This window comes from Bombina bombina, chromosome 10 (genome assembly GCF_027579735.1).
Source record: "Bombina bombina isolate aBomBom1 chromosome 10, aBomBom1.pri, whole genome shotgun sequence".
Classification (NCBI taxonomy): Eukaryota; Metazoa; Chordata; class Amphibia; order Anura; family Bombinatoridae; genus Bombina; species Bombina bombina.
In genome coordinates this window covers 190,887,488-190,911,588 of record NC_069508.1, presented here as the reverse complement: position 1 = coordinate 190,911,588, position 24,101 = coordinate 190,887,488, and the positions used below count along the sequence as shown (strand labels likewise).

General features: G+C 41.1%; 1 protein-coding gene across 5 annotated transcripts in view; it reads left to right on the top strand.

The window, feature by feature from the left end:
• Positions 1-24,101, top strand: part of SZT2 (SZT2 subunit of KICSTOR complex) — a 482,374-nt gene that overhangs the window by 142,373 nt on the left and 315,900 nt on the right. For all 5 annotated transcript variants that reach the window (XM_053693604.1, XM_053693601.1, XM_053693602.1 and 2 more), the window contains 2 exons: positions 2,069-2,207; positions 10,544-10,660. In XM_053693604.1, coding sequence (XP_053549579.1) covers positions 2,069-2,207; positions 10,544-10,660 — 256 coding nt within the window. The remainder of the gene's footprint in view (positions 1-2,068; positions 2,208-10,543; positions 10,661-24,101) is intronic.

The window sequence follows — 24,101 nt, the reverse complement described above, 5'->3', positions numbered from 1 at the left end:
TAGAGACCCCTAATTAATCTTATTTTCTAGTCCCTCTCTTAAAAAAAATGATATGAATTTTGTCTGTATTGTCATGTGATCACTGTAGTAACTGTGTGTAGAAACAAGTGCTTTTATTTCTGTACTGCACAACGGGGCTTTTGTAATCTTTATTATAACCTCTAAAAGCCCCTATGGGCTCCTATTTCACACGTGGCTCCTCGCGATAACAATTTAGTAAATTGATCACAGTAATAGCAGTGGTCACTGGGACATTTTTATGATTATTTACTAAAATCTAAGCAAAAATAAAGTTTTTTTTTTTTACAGTTTTTGCCGCAGCTGTCTCACAGGCCATGAAATAATAATATAATAATGGTATATTGTGAATCTGCTGGGCCTGCTAAAATAAATACATTATTTGTATGGGTCACTAATTGAAATTTGACTATAATAAGGTTTAATTATAGGTAACAAAAAAAGCTCAAAATTGGCTCAGCACTGGGGTTTAAAAAGGATTAGCAGCGAAAGGGTTAAAGAACTTTCTAATTTTTTTCTGTTATCAAGTTTGCTTCATTATCTTGGCATCCTTTGTTGAAAGAGCAGCATTGTACTAATGGGAGCTAGCTGAGCACATTGAGTGATCAAATGGCAAGAGTTATGTATATATATATATATATATATATATATATATGCAGCCACCAATCAGCAGCTAGCTCCCAGTTTTGCATTGCTGCTCCTAAGTCTACCTAAATATGCTTTTCAACAAATTATACCAAGAGAATGAAGCAAGTGAGATAACAGAAGTACATTGGAAATTTGCTTAAAATTACATTCTCTATCTGCATCATATAATGTAATTTTAACTTTACTTATATGTCTTTCTCTTAGTATCCTCAGGAGTGTGCACGTGTCTTGAGCACTAGTGTTTGCAACAATGTTAAGCATCTACTGTTCAAGACACGTGCATGCTCCTAAGCCTACCTCCGTATGCTCTAGGGGACAGTAACTCAATTCAATCAAGATACCAAGAAAAAGAAATACATTCTATGCAGTATCTGAATCACAAACATTTCATGTCCCTTTAATCTCCAGATTAAAATGCAGGTGATGAGGTTTCTGCTTTGAATAGAAGCATTTTTGCAACACATTTATTAATGAAAATTCTTCTAGTAAACACTTTTTCCTGTGCACATACTGTATATGAGTATATAAACAGATTCCTTGTAGACTGTGCCTACTCGGGGAGCATACATTGCTGATCACTTGGTTTGTATCATCCCTGACGAATACGTGGCCGTATAAGGGTGCATGGAGCATATGTACATATGCTCTGTACACAGTAAAACTCTCCGTGTAACAGTGATACCTTTGCTAGAAGCATTTTTGCTAACACATGCGCACTGCATAAGTCTTTGTGTTCAAAATAAAGATGCATAATTGTACATTTTATGTTTGATGTCACTTGAAGTATATACAGTGTATAAAGCATTGTAATTTGGCCTCATTTGCATTCACTGTCATTTTCTTTACATTTATTATTTGCAAACCAGTTCAGTGTCTCAGCATTAAAGGGATAGAAAGTCAAAATTAAACTTATATGATTCAGATAGAGCCGGTCATTTTAAAAGACTTTTACATTCCCTTCTATTTTCAAATGTGCTTCGTTCTCTTGGTATCCCTTGTTGATAAAGTATACGCACATATCCTACACTAGTGGGAGCTGCTGCTGATTGGTGCCTGCAGACATTTGTCTCCTGTGATTGGCTAATTAGATGTGTTCAGCTAGCTGCCAGTAGTGCAATGTTGTTCCTTCAAGAAAGGATAACAAGAGAATGAAGCAAATGTGATAAAATAAGTAAATTGGAAAGTTATTTAAAATTGTATGTTCTATTCAAATTATGAAAGAAAATTTTGGGGTATTTTGTCCCTTTAATGCATTAAAGGATACATATCAGTCCAAAGCTAGATATCTGTGCACGAGCAGCATAGAGATGTATACATCTGACAAGTAAAACTGCTATTACAGTGAAGGGCAGAACAAGTCGTTTGTTTCTTTCTTTCTGACTTCTCGTTTTTCTTTCTGCAGGTGAGGTTATTGGTTGTCTTGAGAACAGAGAATCACTGCAGAGCATTAATCTGGCTGATCTGAGTGTGATGCTAGATATATATGTGCTCACGTTACCACTTGAAATAGAGGGCGTAAACGGAGAGGCACAGCACACCCGGTAAGGGCTGAATGAGGGCTTAAAGGGACAGTCTAGTCAAAATGAAACTTTTATGGGTTAGATAGGCAGCAATTTTACACAACTTTCCAATTCATTTTGAGCATTAAAGGGACAGTCTAGTCAAAATTAAACTTTCATTATTCAGATAGGATATGTAATTTTAATCAACTTTCCAATTTACTTTTATCATCAAATTTGCTTTTTTCTCCTAGTATTCTTAGTTGAAACTAAACCTAGGCAGACTCATATGCTAATTTCTAAATCCTTGAGGGCTGCCTCTTATCACAGGCTTTTTAAATTCCTTTTCAACACAAAGAGACTAAAAGTACACGTGGGCCATATAGATAAAACTATGTACAGGCACAGGGAGTTATTTAAGATTTAGCCCAACACAATGCTAACTGCAAGACAATAGATCATAAACAGTCACAGTCATGTGATCAGGGGGCTGTTAGAAGATGCTGATATACAAGATAATCACAGAGGTAAAAAGTATATTAATATAACTGTGTTGGTTATGCAAAACTGGGGAATGGGTAATAAAGGGGTTATCTATCTTTTAAAACAATAACAATTCTATGGTAGACTGTCCCTTTAAATTTACTTTGTTCTCTTGGTATTCTTTGTTAAAAGATAAACCTAGGTAGGCTCATATACTAATTTCTAAGCACTTATCTCAGTGCATTTTGACAGTTTTTCACAACTAGAGGGCGTTAGTTCATGTGTGCCATATAGATAACATTGTGCTCACTCCCATAGAGTTATTTAAGAGTCAGCACTGATTGGCTAACAGGCAAGTCTGTCAAAAGAGCAGAGATAAGGGGGGAGTCTGCAGAGGCTTATATACAAGGTAATTACAGAGGTAAAAAGTGTATTAATATAACCGTGTTATTTATGCAAAACTGGGGAATGGGTAATAAAAGTATTTATCTATTTAAACAATAAAAATTGTGGCGTAGACTGTCCTTTTAAAGGGACATAAAAATAAAGAAAAGGGTTTAATGTGCGATTTGAGCATCTTATTGTTGCAATATTGCTTGCGTATAATTATTTGTATTTAATCACTCAGAGCAAGCTCCAGGGCAGCAGTGCACTACTAGCAGCTTGCTGTAATACACATATGGTTAGCCAATGACGAGAGACATGTGTAACCACCAACTAGGTTCCAGTAGTGCATTGCTACTCCTGAGCCTACCTAGGTATGTGGTTCAACAAAGGACACAAAGAGAACAAAGTAAAACAAAAGTAAATTGAAAAGTTGTTAAAATTACATGTTCTATCTGAACCATGAAAGCTTAAAGTGAATGTAAACTTTAATGAATTAAAAGCCAGTATCAAATAAGACTCTTAAAAACAAGGGCACTGTAATTCATTAACGTTTACAAAGATGCTTATTTTTTAAATATACTTACCTTTGTGTTATGGTAAATATAACGCTGATCAACCACCCGTAGCTCCTGCTTTCATTAGCAGAACAATGACGAGTTTTGCATCCTCCAATCTGTGTGTGCTTCCTTTGGACTGGTGGAAGCCGGATTTTTTCATCAATATGCTAAAGAAAGCAGGAGCTGCGGGCAGAGGATCAGCATTATGTTTACCATAACGCAAAGGTAAGTTTTTTAAAAAATAAGCGTCTTTGTAAACTCTAATAAATTAAAATGCCCCTGTTTTTAAGGTTATTATTTGATACTGGGCTTTAATTCGTTAAAGTTTACAATCACTTTAAGTTAGACTTTCATGTCCCTTTAAACCCATCTAGATTCTTACATTGACTATGTTTGAATAAAGCTATTGAGGAGCATATTCTACATCCAGCCTGGCCAAGAGACTGCTTGACACAAAATAGACACACACGCAATTTATAAATCATTTGTTAGTACTTAAAAGGGATAGAAAGGTCAATATTGAAATGTGCACGTGTGCGTTTAAATATGAAATAGAAGCATTTTTTCAATATGCTACCATTTGCTTAAACGGTTCTAGTAAGAGTCATTACTGTTTCTTTCATGTAATTAACAAGAGTCCATGAGCTAGTGACGTATGGGATATACATTCCTACCAGGAGGGGCAAAGTTTCCCAAACCTTAAAATGCCTATAAATACACCCCTCACCACACCCACAAATCAGTTTTACAAACTTTGCCTCCAAGGGAGGTGGTGAAGTAAGTTTGTGCTAGATTCTACGTTGATATGCGCTCCGCAGCAAGTTGGAGCCCGGTTTTCCTCTCAGCGTGCAGTGAATGTCAGAGGGATGTGAAGAGAGTATTGCCTATTGAATGCAGTGATCTCCTTCTACGGGGTCTATTTCATAAGGTTCTCTGTTATCGGTCGTAGAGATTCATCTCTTACCTCCCTTTTCAGATCGACGATATACTCTTATATTTACCATTTCCTCTACTGATTCTCGTTTCAGTACTGGTTTGGCTTTCTACAAACATGTAGATGAGTGTCCTGGGGTAAGTAAGTCTTATTTTCTGTGACACTCTAAGCTATGGTTGGGCACTTTATTTATAAAGTTCTAAATATATGTATTCAAACATTTATTTGCCTTGACTCAGAATGTTCAACTTTCCTTATTTCCAGACAGTCAGTTTCATATTTGGGATTATGCATTGAATTTATCATATTTTTCTTACCTCAAAAATTTGACTTTTTTCCCTGTGGGCTGTTAGGCTCGCGGGGGCTGAAAATGCTTCATTTTATTGCGTCATTCTTGGCGCGGACTTTTTTGGCGCAAAAAATTCTTTTCCGTTTCCGGCGTCATACGTGTCGCCGGAAGTTGCGTCATTTTTTGACGTTATTTTGCGCCAAAAATGTCGGCGTTCCGGATGTGGCGTCATTTTTGGCGCCAAAAGCATTTAGGCGCCAAATAATGTGGGCGTCTTATTTGGCGCTAAAAAATATGGGCGTCGCTTTTGTCTCCACATTATTTCAGTCTCATTTTTCATTTGCTTCTGGTTGCTAGAAGCTTGATGTTTGGCATTTTTTTCCCATTCCTGAAACTGTCTTATAAGGAATTTGATCTATTTTGCTTTATATGTTGTTTTTTCTCTTACATATTGCAAGATGTCTCACGTTGCATCTGAGCCAGAAGATACTACAGGAAAACCACTGCCTGCTGGATCTACCAAAGCTAAGTGTATCTGCTGTAAACTTTTGGTAGCTATTCCTCCAGCTGTTGTTTGTAATAATTGTCATGACAAACTTGTTAAAGCAGATAATATTTCCTTTAGTGATGTACCATTGCCTGTTGCAGTTCCCTCAACATCTAAGGTGCAGAATGTTCCTGATAACATAAGAGATTTTGTTTCTGAATCCATAAAGAAGGCTTTGTCTGTTATTTCTCCTTCTAGTAAACGTAAAAAGTCTTTTAAATCTTCTCTCTCTACAGATGAATTTTTAAATGAACACCATCATTCTGATTCTTTGGACTCTTCTGGTTCAGAGGATTCTATCTCAGAGATTGATGCTGATAAATCTTCATATTTATTTAAGATGGAATTTATTCGCTCTTTACTTAAAGAAGTACTAATTGCTTTGGAAATAGAGGATTCTAGTCCTCTTGATACTAATTCTATACGTTTGGATAAGGTTTTTAAAGCTCCTGCGGTTATTCCAGAAGTCTTTCCTGTTCCTAATGCTATTTCTGCAGTAATTTCCAAGGAATGGGATAAATTGGGTAATTCATTTACTCCTTCTAAACGTTTTAAGCAATTATATCCTGTTCCGCCTGACAGGTTAGAATTTTGGGACAAAATCCCTAAAGTTGATGGGGCTATTTCTACCCTTGCTAAACGTACTACCATTCCTACGTCAGATGGTACCTCGTTTAAGGATCCTTTAGATAGAAAAATTGAATCTTTTCTAAGAAAAGCTTATCTATGTTCAGGTAATCTTCTTAGACCTGCTATATCATTGGCTGATGTTGCTGCAGCTTCAACTTTTTGGTTGGAAACTCTAGCGCAACAAGTAACAAATCGTGATTCTCATGATATTATTATTCTTCTCCAGCATGCTAATAATTTCATCTGTGATGCCATTTTTGATATTATTAGAGTTGATGTTAGGTTTATGTCTCTGGCTATCTTAGCCAGAAGAGCTTTATGGCTTAAGACCTGGAATGCTGATATGGCTTCTAAATCAACTCTACTTTCCATTTCTTTCCAGGGAAACAAATTATTTGGTTCTCAGTTGGATTCTATTATTTCAACTGTTACTGGTGGGAAAGGAACTTTTTTACCACAGGATAAAAAGTCTAAAGGTAAAAACAGGGCTAACAATCGTTTTCGTTCCTTTCGTTTCAACAAAGAACAAAAGCCTGATCCTTCGTCCTCAGGAGCAGTTTCAGTTTGGAAACCATCTCCAGTCTGGAATAAATCCAAGCCTGCTAGAAAGGCGAAACCTGCTTCTAAGTTCACATGAAGGTACGGCCCTCATTCCAGTTCAGCTGGTAGGGGGGCAGGTTACGTTTTTTCAAAGAAATTTGGATCAATTCTGTTCACAATCTTTGGATTCAGAACATTGTTTCAGAAGGGTACAGAATTGGTTTCAAGATGAGACCTCCTGCAAAGAGATTTTTTCTTTCCCGTGTCCCAGTAAATCCAGTGAAAGCTCAAGCATTTCTGAATTGTGTTTCAGATCTAGAGTTGGCTGGAGTAATTATACCAGTTCCAGTTCCGGAACAGGGGATGGGGTTTTATTCAAATCTCTTCATTGTACCAAAGAAGGAGAATTCCTTCAGACCAGTTCTGGATCTAAAATTATTGAATCGTTATGTAAGGATACCAACGTTCAAGATGGTAACTGTAAGGACTATATTGCCTTTTGTTCAGCAAGGGAATTATATGTCCACAATAGATTTACAGGATGCATATCTGCATATTCCGATTCATCCAGATCATTATCAGTTCCTGAGATTCTCTTTTCTAGACAAGCATTACCAATTTGTGGCTCTACCGTTTGGCCTTGCTACAGCTCCAAGAATTTTCACAAAGATTCTCGGTGCCCTTCTGTCTGTAATCAGAGAACAGGGTATTGTGGTATTTCCTTATTTGGACGATATCTTGGTACTTGCTCAGTCTTTACATTTAGCAGAGTCTCATACGAATCGACTTGTGTTGTTTCTTCAAGATCATGGTTGGAGGATCAATTTACCAAAAAGTTCTTTGATTCCTCAAACAAGGGTAACCTTTTTGGGTTTCCAGATAGATTCAGTGTCCATGACTCTGTCTTTAACAGACAAGAGACGTCTAAAATTGATTACAGCTTGTCGAAACCTTCAGTCTCAATCATTCCCTTCGGTAGCCTTATGCATGGAAATTCTAGGTCTTATGACTGCTGCATCGGACGCGATCCCCTTTGCTCGTTTTCACATGCGACCTCTTCAGCTCTGTATGCTGAACCAATGGTGCAGGGATTACACGAAGATATATCAATTAATATCTTTAAAACCGATTGTTCGACACTCTCTAACGTGGTGGACAGATCACCTTCGTTTAATTCAGGGGGCTTCTTTTGTTCTTCCGACCTGGACTGTAATTTCAACAGATGCAAGTCTCACAGGTTGGGGAGCTGTGTGGGGATCTCTGACGGCACAAGGAGTTTGGGAATCTCAGGAGGTGAGATTACCGATCAATATCTTGGAACTCCGTGCAGTTTTCAGAGCTCTTCAGTTTTGGCCTCTTCTGAAGAGAGAATCGTTCATTTGTTTTCAGACAGACAATGTCACAACTGTGGCATACATCAATCATCAAGGAGGGACTCACAGTCCTCTGGCTATGAAAGAAGTATCTCGAATTTTGGTTTGGGCGGAATCCAGCTCCTGTCTAATCTCTGCGGTTCATATCCCAGGTGTAGACAATTGGGAAGCGGATTATCTCAGTCGCCAAACGTTGCATCCGGGCGAATGGTCTCTTCACCCAGAGGTATTTCTTCAGATTGTTCAAATGTGGGGGCTCCCAGAGATAGATCTGATGGCCTCTCATCTAAACAAGAAACTTCCCAGGTATCTGTCCAGATCCCGGGATCCTCAGGCGGAGGCAGTGGATGCATTATCACTTCCTTGGAAGTATCATCCTGCCTATATCTTTCCGCCTCTAGTTCTTCTTCCAAGAGTAATCTCCAAGATTCTGAGGGAATGCTCGTTTGTTCTGCTAATAGCTCCGGCATGGCCTCACAGGTTTTGGTATGCGGATCTTGTCCGGATGGCATCTTGCCAACCATGGACTCTTCCGTTAAGACCAGACCTTCTGTCACAAGGTCCTTTTTTCCATCCGGATCTGAAATCCTTAAATTTAAAGGTATGGAGATTGAACGCTTGATTCTTGGTCAAAGAGGTTTCTCTGACTCCGTGATTAATACTATGTTACAGGCTCGTAAATCTGTATCTCGAGAGATATATTATAGAGTCTGGAAGACTTATATTTCTTGGTGTCTTTCTCATCATTTTTCTTGGCATTCTTTTAGAATACCGAGAATTTTACAGTTTCTTCAGGATGGTTTAGATAAGGGTTTGTCCGCAAGTTCTTTGAAAGGACAAATCTCCGCTCTTTCTGTTCTTTTTCACAGAAAGATTGCTATTCTTCCTGATATTCATTGTTTTGTACAAGCTTTGGTTCGTATAAAACCTGTCATTAAGTCAATTTCTCCTCCTTGGAGTTTGAATTTGGTTCTGGGAGCTCTTCAAGCTCCTCCGTTTGAACCTATGCATTCATTGGACATTAAATTACTTTCTTGGAAAGTTTTGTTCCTTTTGGCCATCTCTTCTGCTAGAAGAGTTTCTGAATTATCTGCTCTTTCTTGTGAGTCTCCTTTTCTGATTTTTCATCAGGATAAGGCGGTGTTGCGAACTTCTTTTGAATTTTTACCTAAAGTTGTGAATTCCAACAACATTAGTAGAGAAATTGTGGTTCCTTCATTATGTCCTAATCCTAAGAATTCTAAGGAGAAATCGTTGCATTCTTTGGATGTTGTTAGAGCTTTGAAATATTATGTTGAAGCTACGAAATCTTTCCGTAAGACTTCTAGTCTATTTGTTATCTTTTCCGGTTCTAGGAAAGGCCAGAAAGCTTCTGCCATTTCTTTGGCATCTTGGTTGAAATCTTTAATTCATCTTGCCTATGTTGAGTCGGGTAAAATTCCGCCTCAGAGAATTACAGCTCATTCTACTAGGTCAGTATCTACTTCCTGGGCGTTTAGGAATGAAGCTTCGGTTGACCAGATCTGCAAAGCAGCAACTTGGTCCTCTTTGCATACTTTTACTAAATTCTACCATTTTGATGTATTTTCTTCTTCTGAAGCAGTTTTTGGTAGAAAAGTTCTTCAGGCAGCGGTTTCAGTTTGAATCTTCTGCTTATGTTTTTTGTTAAACTTTATTTTGGGTGTGGATTATTTTCAGCAGGAATTGGCTGTCTTTATTTTATCCCTCCCTCTCTAGTGACTCTTGTGTGGAAAGATCCACATCTTGGGTAGTCATTATCCCATACGTCACTAGCTCATGGACTCTTGTTAATTACATGAAAGAAAACATAATTTATGTAAGAACTTACCTGATAAATTCATTTCTTTCATATTAACAAGAGTCCATGAGGCCCACCCTTTTTTGTGGTGGTTATGATTTTTTTGTATAAAGCACAATTATTCCAATTCCTTATTTTATATGCTTCGCACTTTTTTTCTTATCACCCCACTTCTTGGCTATTCGTTAAACTGATTTGTGGGTGTGGTGAGGGGTGTATTTATAGGCATTTTAAGGTTTGGGAAACTTTGCCCCTCCTGGTAGGAATGTATATCCCATACGTCACTAGCTCATGGACTCTTGTTAATATGAAAGAAATGAATTTATCAGGTAAGTTCTTACATAAATTATGTTTTTTCTGTGGCATACGCACATATGCTGCTGAGGGCTCGTGCACCAGCATTCAAACACCACACTTACTCAGAGAATTAGCAGTGGCTTGTATGTTACAAATGACATTCTCACAGAAGAAATAGTATATGTCAAAAATGCTTGTTTTTCATGTTTAAATGCACACATGCGCATTTCAATTTTGACCTTTCTATCCCTTTGTTGAAAGCAGAAAACTACTGCCTCCTAAATTTTTAACAGATTTGTCAAGTCATGCACATAGTTTATGCCCTAATCCATGTCTCCTTATGCTCTATAAGATTGGCACCACTTTTTTATTCAGAAATTTCTTTTAACAACATATATAGGGTTACACTTCCCTTTAACAATTTTAGCTTGAATGTCCCTTTAAATGTAGCTCATATTCCATGATAATTTATGTTCTATTGCTACTAATTTGATTCAGAATATCTGTGCTGTATTAAATCAGGTACACATCAGAGAGCAGTACATCCTACCCACGCTCCCCTGCACATCCGTCTTCATATCGCTCAGATGAGGAAACACCAGCTGTGTTAGAGAGGTTCCCTTCAAATGTGGAACAAAGGTAACACTCTACATTATTAGAAATTAGCACACAAGGTATTTTACGCAAGAGGAAAAGTAATCACTACTAACCCCTGCTGTATCAATTTGCATTGACAATAATGTGACTGAATAAGTATCATGCTTTGTATGACCCAATGTCATGTATTCAGAGCTTCAGAATATGGTGACCCTTTTTAAATAAAATGTAAAGGGACATTAAACTGCAAGATACTGCTAATTTGTATGTGAGAAGTATTTTTGTAATGAGTAACATTTCCTTGTGCTCCTGAACAAAAGAATCCTTACCATCCATCAACATCATTGTCCACATGGATGTGATATGAATGTGCATTCTGGCTCACTCATAAGCAGTAGGAAAAAGATAAAGGGCGCTAACAGTTACATCTAAGTGATAAGGGTTTTATTGCGGGTGTTTGCACTTGTCGGGTTTTTCACTAGTATTACAAGTTGAAAGTAAACGCGATCGCTTGAGCGCAATTGAAGTTAACGCGTGTCTGGTTAGCACATCCTCAGAGCTCTGGTTAACTGTTTTGCAAAACAAAAAAGTATCACAAAACACATCAAAGATTCATTACAAAGTACAGTTACTCTCATAATAACACCATCTAATAAAAATGATTAAATTAAAAATGTTCTTCATAAACGGGGAGAGTCCACAGCTGCATTCATTACTTTTGGGAATTCAGAACCTGGCCACCAGGAGGAGGTAAAGACACCCCAGCCAAAGGCTTAAATCATTCCCCTGCTTCCCTCATCCCCCAGTCATTCTTTGCCTTTCGTCACAGGAGGTTGGCAGCAGTGGCGACTCTAGGAAAAATATATAGGGGGGGCACATAATATACCACAGTCAAACTGGGGGGGCACTAATAATTTTTAGCACTAAATCATAGCACTGAAAATAAACTAACTAAATATATATATAAATAAGATTCCAAAATACCAGAGTAACAAGACAATCCATCCTTGATAATTAATATTATTTAAAAATAAATACTGTTTACTCCTAAAAAATTGCCAATTTGTGGTTTGGATTGTGTTATATTATAAAGGAAATATATGATCTTATGTTAAAGGGACATGAAACCCAAATTTTTCTTTCATGATTTTAGATAGAGAATACAATTTTAAACAACTTTCCAATTTACTTTTATTATCTAATTTGCTTCATTCTTTAGATATCCCTTGTTGAAGAAATAGCAATGCACATGAGGTTTCCATGTGCAGCCACCAATCAACAGCTACTGAGCCTATCTAGATATGCATTTCAATAGAGCAGTGCTTTCCAAACTGTGAGTTGTGACACATTAGTGTGTCGGCAGCAGTGTGTAGGTGTGTCCCTGCTTCAGCACAAAGTTTTTTTAATTTAAAAAACGTTTTACATTTTTTTTTGGTTTCCGACTTTCCGCCTGCCTGCTACGTATATCTCATGGTTGACTCGTGATTGATACCTAGTGGGTCACAGATCATCTTAACCTATTGGCGCAGCTCAGTGGGAACTGAAACTACTCCCATTGGTGGCTTTGGCGGCACATTGGCTCTCGACTGCACGTGTAGTTTCCTCAATCGGCTTGAGACTGCATGTGTAGTCAGTGAGTGGGATAGCAGTGTGTTTGCAGTGCGGGCAGTAGTCAGTGCAACTCGCAGAAGGTCCATTTTGATGAATTAGTGCCCGGTTTTTAATAAACCTATTAAAAACAAGGGCACTTTAATTCATCAAAATTGACATTTCACGGTTTTCTTCAAAAACTTAGCTTTTAATCCTAAATGCCGTTGGAAACCTCTGCAGACGTCAGAAATGACGAATCAGGCTTTCTCCAATCACAGCTTGGGAATCTTGGCCTGATGCAATGTTGTGATTGGAGGAAGCCGGATTCGTCATTTTGGACCCACGAAGGCGGTTTGTGACGGGCGAAGGAAGTACTGGAGCGGCTGCCAGGATTAAAAGGTAAGTTTTTGAAGAAAACAGTGAAATGTCAATTTTGATGAATTAAAGTGCCCTTGTTTTTAATAGGTTTATTAAAAACCGGGCACTAATTCATCAAAATGGACCTTCACTTTAAATGCTGAGCTGAAGTCAGAAGTCAAAGTGCTTTTTTTTTTCTGCAGCTAGCTCCCAGTAGTGCATTGCTGCTCCTGCTCTTGATATATGGATAGAAAGTGGAAGCTTAAAAATGCTTGATCATGAAATCCGAGTGTCTTTATCTAATATTCCACTAAATATTTAGAAACTGTGTTCATCCCATCAACCTCATACATACCATTAAAATATTAAGTAGCTATTGCTGGTATTACACTTTTTTTTAATTCTTGCACATACTTACTGTTACTTGTAAATACATTTCATTATTATATCATTTATGTATGTGTCGTACCTCTAAAAACAAGTTAGTTTAACCTCCTGTTTGCTGGTACAACTGAATTACTGCGTCGCAAAATTATGTAGGTCTAAAAAATGTGTCACCAACACGAAAAGTTTGGAAAGCTCTGCAATAGAGGATATCAAGAGAATGAAGCAAATTAGATAATTAAAGTAAATTGGAAAGTTGTTTAAAATTTCATGATCTTTCTAAATGTTGGTTTTATGTCCCTTTAAAGTATATAGATTTACTAAAGGATACCTTAAAGATGAACTATTCATTATATGATCTGTTTTTTTTCTATGTTTAATTTTTTTCTTCTTAGTGAAAAACATTTCACTCCTGAACTCTAAGGTCCACTTGCACACAAAAATATTAACAAGAAGATATTAGGTGGTAACAGTAAATTTGGGGAGATTTTTTTTTTAAAAAGACGTTTACCGTTTACACTATCTGAAAATCCTTAACCTCTTGAATGCTAGAGAGAGTGGTGCACAGTAATGTTTTGCTGCTCTCTCTGGAACTCAGGAAGTTAACCTGCTGTGAGATCTGCATTGACAGATTTTTATTGCAACATATTATTATTTTTTTGTCTGTCTTCCTTATCACCATTAACAAAAAAATGGAGAAAGCAACAACAACCACTGCACACTAGATATATAACCAGCCAGGAAAAAAGTTTGATGACTGCACAGTGCACACGGTGTATATGGCAGCATGGCATCAATCACTCTTCTTGTTCTTACCGTTATTACCCCATCTGGTTTTATGCATGGCTTTTTTAATGAATTGACATCAAACAGTCACCTTGCAGTCCTCACTCTCACCCAAATTACCAAGAACATAAGTAAGTAACTAAGTAGAATAGTAGATAAAGTTGGAGGTATATCATCAAGTTTAAACCGTATATGGTAATGTAACACACAGATTTGGGGATTTTTTTTTTAAGTTTATACACTAAACACAGACAGTGAATGATTTTTTCACCATGATATGATCCTGATTCCGGAGTGCAGGACAGCATCTACTCTCAGCTCACTGCAGGTCCTAAATAAAGCTAAAGTCCTTTCTAACCAGATCCTCCTCTTTCCCCTCCTCCAGCCTATCACACATTTCAGAATGGATAAACAGCTTCCACACTTTAGTTCTTGTAGTAATTGTTTCTCCAACATAGGTGTGTCCGGTCCACGGCGTCATCCTTACTTGTGGGATATTCTCTTCCCCAACAGGAAATGGCAAAGAGCCCAGCAAAGCTGGTCACATGATCCCTCCTAGGCTCCGCCTACCCCAGTCATTCTCTTTGCCGTTGTACAGGCAACATCTCCACGGAGATGGCTTAGAGTTTTTTAGTGTTTAACTGTAGTTTTTATTATTCAATCAAGAGTTTGTTATTTTGAAATAGTGCTGGTATGTACTATTTACTCAGAAACAGAAAAGAGATGAAGATTTCTGTTTGTATGAGGAAAATGATTTTAGCAACCGTCACTAAAATCCATGGCTGTTCCACACAGGACTGTTGAGAGCAATTAACTTCAGTTGGGGGAACAGTGAGCAGTCTCTTGCTGCTTGAGGTATGACACATTCTAACAAGACGATGTAATGCTGGAAGCTGTCATTTTCCCTCTGGGATCCGGTAAGCCATGTTTATTACGATTGTAAATAAGGGCTTCAAAAAGGGCTTATTAAGACTGTAGACTTTTTTTGGGCTAAATCGATTGATTATTAACACATATTTAGCCTTGAGGAATCATTTTATCTGGGTATTTTGATATAATAATATCGGCAGGCACTGTTTTAGACACCTTATTCTTTAGGGGCTTTCCCAAAGCATAGGCAGAGCCTCATTTTCGCGCCGGTGTTGCGCACTTGTTTTTGAGAGGCATGGCATGCAGTCGCATGTGAGAGGAGCTCTGATACTTAGAAAAGACTTTCTGAAGGCGTCATTTGGTATCGTATTCCCCTTGGGGCTTGGTTGGGTCTCAGCAAAGCAGATACCAGGGACTGTAAAGGGGTTAAAATTCAAAACGGCTCCGGTTCCGTTATTTTAAGGGTTAAAGCTTCCAAATTTGGTGTGCAATACTTTTAAGGCTTTAAGACACTGTGGTGAAAATTTGGTAAATTTTGAACAATTCCTTCATGTTTTTTCGCATTTGCAGTAATAAAGTGTGTTCAGTTTAAAATTTAAAGTGAGAGTAACGGTTTTATTTTAAAACGTTTTTTGTACTTGTTATCAAGTTTATGCCTGTTTAACATGTCTGAACTACCAGATAGACTGTGTTCTGAATGTGGGGAAGCCAGAATTCCCATTCATTTAAATAAATGTGATTTATGTGACAATGACAATGATGCCCAAGATGATTCCTCAAGTGAGGGGAGTAAGCATGGTACTGCATCATTCCCTCCTTCGTCTACACGAGTCTTGCCCACTCAGGAGGCCCCTAGTACATCTAGTGCGCCAATACTCCTTACTATGCAACAATTAACGGCTGTAATGGATAATTCTGTCAAAAACATTTTAGCCAAAATGAACACTTATCAGCGTAAGCGCGACTGCTCTGTTTTAGATACTGAAGAGCATGACGACGCTGATATTAATATTTCTGAAGGGCCCCTAACTCAGTCTGATGGGGCCAGGGAGGTTTTGTCTGAGGGAGAAATTACTGATTCAGGGAACATTTCTCAACAAGCTGAACCTGATGTGATTGCATTTAAATTTAAGTTGGAACATCTCCGCATTCTGCTTAAGGAGGTATTATCCACTCTGGATGATTGTGACAAGTTGGTCATCCCAGAGAAACTATGTAAAATGGACAAGTTCCTAGAGGTGCCGGGGCTCCCAGAAGCTTTTCCTATACCCAAGCGGGTGGCGGACATTGTTAATAAAGAATGGGAAAGGCCCGGTATTCCTTTCGTCCCTCCCCCCATATTTAAAAAATTGTTTCCTATGGTCGACCCCAGAAAGGACTTATGGCAGACAGTCCCCAAGGTCGAGGGAGCGGTTTCCACTTTAATCAAACGCACCACTATACCCATAGAGGATAGTTGTGCTTTCAAAGATCCTATGGATAAAAAATTAGAAGGTTTGCTTAAAAAGATGTTTGTTCAGCAGGGTTACCTTCTACAACCAATTTCATGCATTGTCCCTGTCGCTACAGCCGCATGTTTCTGGTTCGATGAGCTGATAAAGGCGGTCGACAATGATTCTCCTCCTTATGAGGAGATTTTGGACAGAATCAATGCTCTCAAATTGGCTAATTCTTTCACCCTAGACGCCACTTTGCAATTGGCTAGGTTAGCGGCTAAGAATTCTGGGTTTGCTATTGTGGCGCGCAGAGCGCTTTGGTTGAAATCTTGGTCGGCTGATGCGTCTTCCAAGAACAAGCTACTTAACATTCCTTTCAAGGGGAAAACGCTGTTTGGCCCTGACTTGAAAGAGATTATCTCGGATATCACTGGGGGTAAGGGCCACGCCCTTCCTCAGGATCGGCCTTTCAAGGCAAAAAATAAACCTAATTTTCGTCCCTTTCGTAGAAATGGACCAGCCCAAAGTGCTACGTCCTCTAAGCAAGAGGGTAATACTTCTCAAGCCAAGCCAGCTTGGAGACCAATGCAAGGCTGGAACAAGGGAAAGCAGGCCAAGAAACCTGCCACTGCTACCAAGACAGCATGAAATGTTGGCCCCCGATCCGGGACCGGATCTGGTGGGGGGCAGACTTTCTCTCTTCGCTCAGGCTTGGGCAAGAGATGTTCTGGATCCTTGGGCGCTAGAAATAGTCTCCCAAGGTTATCTTCTGGAATTCAAGGGACTTCCCCCAAGGGGGAGGTTCCACAGGTCTCAGTTGTCTTCAGACCACATAAAAAGACAGGCATTCTTACATTGTGTAGAAGACCTGTTAAAAATGGGAGTGATTCATCCCGTTCCATTAAGAGAACAAGGGATGGGGTTCTACTCCAATCTGTTTATAGTTCCCAAAAAAGAGGGAACGTTCAGACCAATCTTAGATCTCAAGATCTTAAACAAGTTTCTCAAGGTTCCATCGTTCAAGATGGAAACCATTCGAACTATTCTTCCTTCCATCCAGGAAGGTCAATTCATGACCACGGTGGATTTAAAGGATGCGTATCTACATATTCCTATCCACAAGGAACATCATCGGTTCCTGAGGTTCGCATTCCTGGACAAACATTACCAGTTCGTGGCGCTTCCTTTCGGATTAGCCACTGCTCCAAGGATTTTCACAAAGGTACTAGGGTCCCTTCTAGCTGTGCTAAGACCAAGGGGCATTGCTGTAGTACCTTACTTGGACGACATTCTGATTCAAGCGTCGTCCCTTCCTCAAGCAAGGGCTCACACGGACATTGTCCTGGCCTTTCTCAGATCTCACGGATGGAAAGTGAACGTGGAAAAGAGTTCTCTATCTCCGTCAACAAGGGTTCCCTTCTTGGGAACAATAATAGACTCCTTAGAAATGAGGATTTTTCTGACAGAGGCCAGAAAAACAAAACTTCTAGACTCTTGTCGGATACTCCATTCCGTTCCTCTTCCTTCCATAGCTCAGTGCATGGAAGTGATCGGGTTGATGGTAGCGGCAATGGACATAGTTCCTTTTGCACGCATTCATCTAAGACCATTACAACTGTGCATGCTCAGTCAGTGGAATGGGGACTATACAGACTTGTCTCCGAAGATACAAGTAAATCAGAGGACCAGAGACTCACTCCGTTGGTGGCTGTCCCTGGACAACCTGTCACGAGGGATGACATTCCGCAGACCAGAGTGGGTCATTGTCACGACCGACGCCAGTCTGATGGGCTGGGGCGCGGTCTGGGGATCCCTGAAAGCTCAGGGTCTTTGGTCTCGGGAAGAATCTCTTCTACCGATAAATATTCTGGAACTGAGAGCGATATTCAATGCTCTCAAGGCTTGGCCTCAGCTAGCGAGGGCCAAGTTCATACGGTTTCAATCAGACAACATGACAACTGTTGCGTACATCAACCATCAGGGGGGAACAAGGAGTTCCCTGGCGATGGAAGAAGTGACCAAAATCATTCTATGGGCGGAGTCTCACTCCTGCCACCTGTCTGCTATCCACATCCCAGGAGTGGAAAATTGGGAAGCGGATTTTCTGAGTCGTCAGACATTGCATCCGGGGGAGTGGGAACTCCATCCGGAAATCTTTGCCCAAGTCACTCAGCTGTGGGGCATTCCAGACATGGATCTGATGGCCTCTCGTCAGAACTTCAAAGTTCCTTGCTACGGGTCCAGATCCAGGGATCCCAAGGCGGCTCTAGTGGATGCACTAGTAGCACCTTGGACCTTCAAACTAGCTTATGTGTTCCCGCCGTTTCCTCTCATCCCCAGGCTGGTAGCCAGGATCAATCAGGAGAGGGCGTCGGTGATCTTGATAGCTCCTGCGTGGCCACGCAGGACTTGGTACGCAGATCTGGTGAATATGTCATCGGCTCCTCCTTGGAAGCTACCTTTGAGACGAGACCTTCTTGTTCAGGGTCCGTTCGAACATCCGAATCTGGTTTCACTCCAGCTGACTGCTTGGAGATTGAACGCTTGATCTTATCGAAGCGAGGATTCTCAGATTCTGTTATCGATACTCTTGTTCAGGCCAGAAAGCCTGTAACTAGAAAGATTTACCACAAAATTTGGAAAAAATATATCTGTTGGTGTGAATCTAAAGGATTCCCTTGGGACAAGGTTAAGATTCCTAGGATTCTATCCTTCCTTCAAGAAGGATTGGAAAAAGGATTATCTGCAAGTTCCCTGAAGGGACAGATTTCTGCCTTGTCTGTGTTACTTCACAAAAAGCTGGCCGCTGTGCCAGATGTTCAAGCCTTTGTTCAGGCTCTGGTTAGAATTAAGCCTGTTTACAAACCTTTGACTCCTCCTTGGAGTCTCAATTTAGTTCTTTCAGTTCTTCAGGGGGTTCCGTTTGAACCCTTGCATTCCGTTGATATTAAGTTATTATCTTGGAAAGTTTTGTTTTTAGTTGCAATTTCTTCTGCTAGAAGAGTTTCAGAATTATCTGCTCTGCAGTGTTCTCCTCCTTATCTGGTGTTCCATGCAGATAAGGTGGTTTTACGTACTAAACCTGGTTTTCTTCCAAAAGTTGTTTCTAACAAGAACATTAACCAGGAGATTATCGTACCTTCTCTGTGTCCGAAACCAGTTTCAAAGAAGGAACGTTTGTTGCACAATTTGGATGTTGTTCGCGCTCTAAAATTCTATTTAGATGCTACAAAGGATTTTAGACAAACATCTTCCTTGTTTGTTGTTTATTCCGGTAAAAGGAGAGGTCAAAAAGCAACTTCTACCTCTCTCTCTTTTTGGATTAAAAGCATCATCAGATTGGCTTACGAGACTGCCGGACGGCAGCCTCCCGAAAGAATCACAGCTCATTCCACTAGGGCTGTGGCTTCCGCATGGGCCTTCAAGAATGAGGCTTCTGTTGATCAGATATGTAGGGCAGCGACTTGGTCTTCACTGCACACTTTTACCAAATTTTACAAGTTTGATACTTTTGCTTCTTCTGAGGCTATTTTTGGGAGAAAGGTTTTGCAAGCCGTGGTGCCTTCCATTTAGGTGACCTGATTTGCTCCCTCCCTTCATCCGTGTCCTAAAGCTTTGGTATTGGTTCCCACAAGTAAGGATGACGCCGTGGACCGGACACACCTATGTTGGAGAAAACAGAATTTATGTTTACCTTATAAATTACTTTCTCCAAGGGTGTGTCGGGTCCACGGCCCGCCCTGGTTTTTTTAATCAGGTCTGATAATTTATTTTCTTTAACTACAGTCACCACGGTACCATATGGTTTCTCCTATGCAAATATTCCTCCTTAACGTCGGTCGAATGACTGGGGTAGGCGGAGCCTAGGAGGGATCATGTGACCAGCTTTGCTGGGCTCTTTGCCATTTCCTGTTGGGGAAGAGAATATCCCACAAGTAAGGATGACGCCGTGGACCGGACACACCGTTGGAGAAAGTAATTTATCAGGTAAACATAAATTCTGTTTTTGTTTAACACACATTTGTGGTGCATGTCATGGGCTGGAAGTTTTAATGTACTTGATTTGCAGCTGGAAAAAGAGCACTCTGTACCTTTTGTTTGGGAGACAGAGCAAGAACCTGGCACATCACTGACTTTGTGGCCTAACCCTATCCACTCAGTGTCCACTCAACAGAGACAGGCGCTCAGCTACAGGCCTACAGACAGTACCTGCTCCTTCCCAATCCCCGCGCTTCTGTAGCACACCACACGTGACACGACGACAGCACCTGCTGACTCCTCCTCCCTCTTCCAGTCTCCAGACTCGTCACCGGTCAGGTTCCTTCAATCCTTCATGCTGTGAAGGAACGTGACCGCACTGGAACTATCTGGAGGAGGAGCCGTGCATGCAAATAGCGCCAGCATTGCATGTACTCACTCACATTCCACCTCCCTCTAGAGTCCAGCATTATGATTCAGTGCCGGGGCTGGCATATTCAAGGGGGGGGGGGGCATCTGCCCCCCCCTCGCCCCCCTGTAGCGACGCCACTGGTTGGCAGAGAAGTGTCGAAAGATTAAAGATAGTCTCTTCTGGAGGGTAGTACTCTTCGAAATGGGACTGGAGTTTTAAGTAGTTCAGCTGTCAGCCTCTCAGTAAGAGCATGGATGAAAGTTAGAGTCCGGAGATGCAGGGAGAGTCTTTCTGCAAAACCATCCTGACTCATATTAACAGCTTCTTAGCAATCAGCGTTGACGAGTTTCGCTGCCTGCTTTGTTCACTCAAGTTCATGTCAGAAGCGACGCTACTATCTGTCACACTTGAAGGGCCGTGTTCCTGTTCCCCGGTGTAGATTCATGTAAGGTCGTTTGATTTTACTTCTATGTGTGAAATGTAATGTAAATGAAGAAGCAGGGTCCCAGTAGGACTCCTTTATCTTATGGAATCAAGGGTTAATATCTCCTGAGGAGGGTTATTGAACAGGGGCTACTTTAATCATGTTTGTTATGTGATTCTGTCTGCTAATGTGTAGTGTCGCTTAGGCTTGTGTCTATATCGGAACATAACAGCCTTTTTTGTCAGGCGGCGCGGCCCTTGTGGCCTTGGCGCACTTTTTTTCTGGCCTGCATGGTGTACCTTGTGACTAGGCTTGGTCACGTTCCTAGCCTCCATTTCCGTATTCCTGACCACATGGCGAAGGAGAGAGTCTGTTTCGCTAGTTGTCTGGGTCATAGGAGGTGGTGAGTGCCCCAGCCATTGGAGGGTGTAAGGTGCCGTTTTTATTTTTTCTTTCTATAATTTCTAGCCAAGTTATGGAGGATTCTGATTTTTTGGAGACGGATGTCTCTGTTTCAGATTCTACTTCTTGCGAAGAGTATGAAATGGCCGGGTAATCCAGGCCCATCAGTTATGTTCCGCATGCCGCTTTAGAGTGCTTTTTTCTCCCGAAACAAGGAATTTAGAGTCCGCCGAGCCATCCGTCCTTGGGGACCCCATTTCCCGTGAGGCGAGTGCCCTAGAACCTTCTTTGGCTATGCAAGCAGGTGTCCCTAATGCCGTTACCCCTTCTCCAGAAGGTGGCTTGTTTCCTCCAGAGGTTATGGCACGGTTCCGCGTGGCCATTTCTATGGCATTGGCGCATTTACATCTTCTAGGAAGGGAGATGTTGGTGAGATACTGTCTGTGTTCTGTTAACCAAGGCTCTTCAGGTTGGGGATCGTCTGGGTCATATCAGCCCTCTGGGGAAGCGGTATCCTCTGAGGCTTCAGGGGCCCAATCCTCAGGGTTTTGCTTTTAGTTATAGACTGACACGCCTTAGTGTCCTGCTGCGGAATGTTTTGGCGGTGCTGGAGGATCCCAGTCCTGATGGGTTTGATGGGTCCTCGGTTCTTTGGGGTATCTTATTCCAGTTGTGAGCTACGGGAGAGTTGGATCTCTGACCGGCTGGTCCTGTTAGTGTGTCCGTTTTTCTTGGGCGTTAACCTGCGGGTGTTGCCCTCTTTTATTTTGATCCGGTTAGGATGTATTTTATTTAATTTTGAAAGCTCATGTCTGTTATAATTTTTTCCTTTGGAAACAATTTCTTCTCTGGAATTTGCGATTTTGTGGTCGCATTGGAGCTTCTGCGGAAGTTATATGTAAAGTTAGGACATTGTTATGTCTACCATTTGTCTGTTTAATTTGTCTATCCCTTCTAGGGTTACAACTTTCTGTGGCTTTGGACAGTTTTTGGGTGCCATATGTATCAGGCTGGTCCTGGTTGGGTACTAGTTTTTCTGTCCCTTAGGGTCTATATTAGATATGTCGTGCCTGTTATACCTGGCTGGTCCGGTTGGGGTGCCGAGTGGCTTCTATAACTTGTTTTTTTGTTACAAGTTATAGGTGGCCTTTCGTTCAGAGACGTCAGGCTGGTCCTCGTTTATCTTCTGGGGGCATCAGATGGGATTGTGCTCAGTCCTTATTGTCCTATCCATGTTTAGGTGGCGGGGTTTCCGAGGTTCGGATCCTGCTAAGGCGTACTTTAGGCTAATGTGTTCTTTTGGTTCAGGTGCTAGAGTTTTTTCTCCTTACCATAGTGGGTCGGAGGTTCTGAGGATTCCATGGAAATTCGTGGTGTCAGGTTCTGGTGGCGTTTTTTTTTTCTTCCGTCTCCTCCTTTGAGGCTTCCTTTGGGATTGTCCTCTTGGACTCTGTTCCTTGATGACGGTGCCTCTTCCTTCGGGTCGAGGGCTTTTTGTCCCCTTTCCTTGGGACTGGTCTTCTGGTCATCGGTTTCAGGAAGTTAGGGCCTTTTGGTCTTTGTTCTACTTCCCGGGATCTTGTCTGCTGCCATAACTTTGGAGCTCGGCAGATTATGTTGTCTCCTTTTTTTCGAGTGTTTGCCACTGCTTAGGCGTTTGTGTTTTCATCCGCCAGGGGTTAGAATGATCGTTAATTCGTAAATCCTCAACTTGTAGGTTCTTCTGGGAAGTTGATCCTGAGAGGATCTTGGAGACTATTGTTACCTTCTCAATTCAGTTTTCTAGGTTTGAGCTCTGTTTCTCTTGTACATTTACCTTAGTCTCTAGACTTAGCGGGTATTTTCCCTAGAGCCTTTAGAGGTCAATCAGAGTAGCTGTGTGGCTTTAATCATTGCCTAGCACCTTTTAGGTTGGGAGTTTGAATCCCGCTGTGGTCTTTAAAGCACTCTGTGTCTGGGATACTTTGTGAGAGTTCAGTGTCTATCAGTCTATCAGTGTCCAAGGTGCCTTGGATATGACTGTGGCGCAAGGTCGGCTCCGGATGGGGTAACCCGGTGGTTCCTCTGGGGTTACTAGTTTGTTTAAAGTCGGCTCCGGGTTCCGGGTGTCTGGGCTTTTTTATCCCTTGTCTTTGTCTGGACATTTTGGGGTTCTGTATCCAGATCCCTTGGGACTGGTTCGGGACAGCCCAATTTCCCGGTTCCAGGACATCTTCTGTTCCTACAGGCGGATTTTTGTCTCTCTTATCTGAGAATTGGACATTCCTGCTGGGCCAACCGTATTTGCTGGATGGTTCTTTCATTCGGTATCTGACCTTTTTGAATCCATCTACAGCTTTACACTCCATACCTGTGTGCGGGTGAGCTGTTCTGTTTTTTGTTCCCATCCCTTTGGGGTGGACTTGGCATTCCACAGTATCCACCTGGTGCTCGGAGGTTCTTTTCTTCCTCTCTTCATTGGGGTTGTCTCCCCTGCCTTGCGTGCAGGATGTCAGGGGAAGGGCTGGATTTTTTGTGACATTGCTGTAGTTTCAGTAGAGGGTATCCTTTTGGGAGTGTCCTTAGTCTTCGGGAAACGAGCTGCGACTGGGTTCTGGAACTCGAACTCTTTTTTAGGGAGCTGGATATCCTCTGTTTTCCTTCCTGAAGGTCTTTGTGGCGCGGGGAATTTTTAATTCTTTTGTCCTTTCAGACATTACCAGTTACTTTGGTGCTGGGCCCGTTGCCCGGAGTGAGGGTCAGGGATCTAGCTGATCTGTTGAACTTTGTCCGTGTATCATAGATAGATCTTGTGAGCCGTCCTTAGGTTTAAGGCTTCGCGGTGGATCCCTCCTCAGCAGGTAG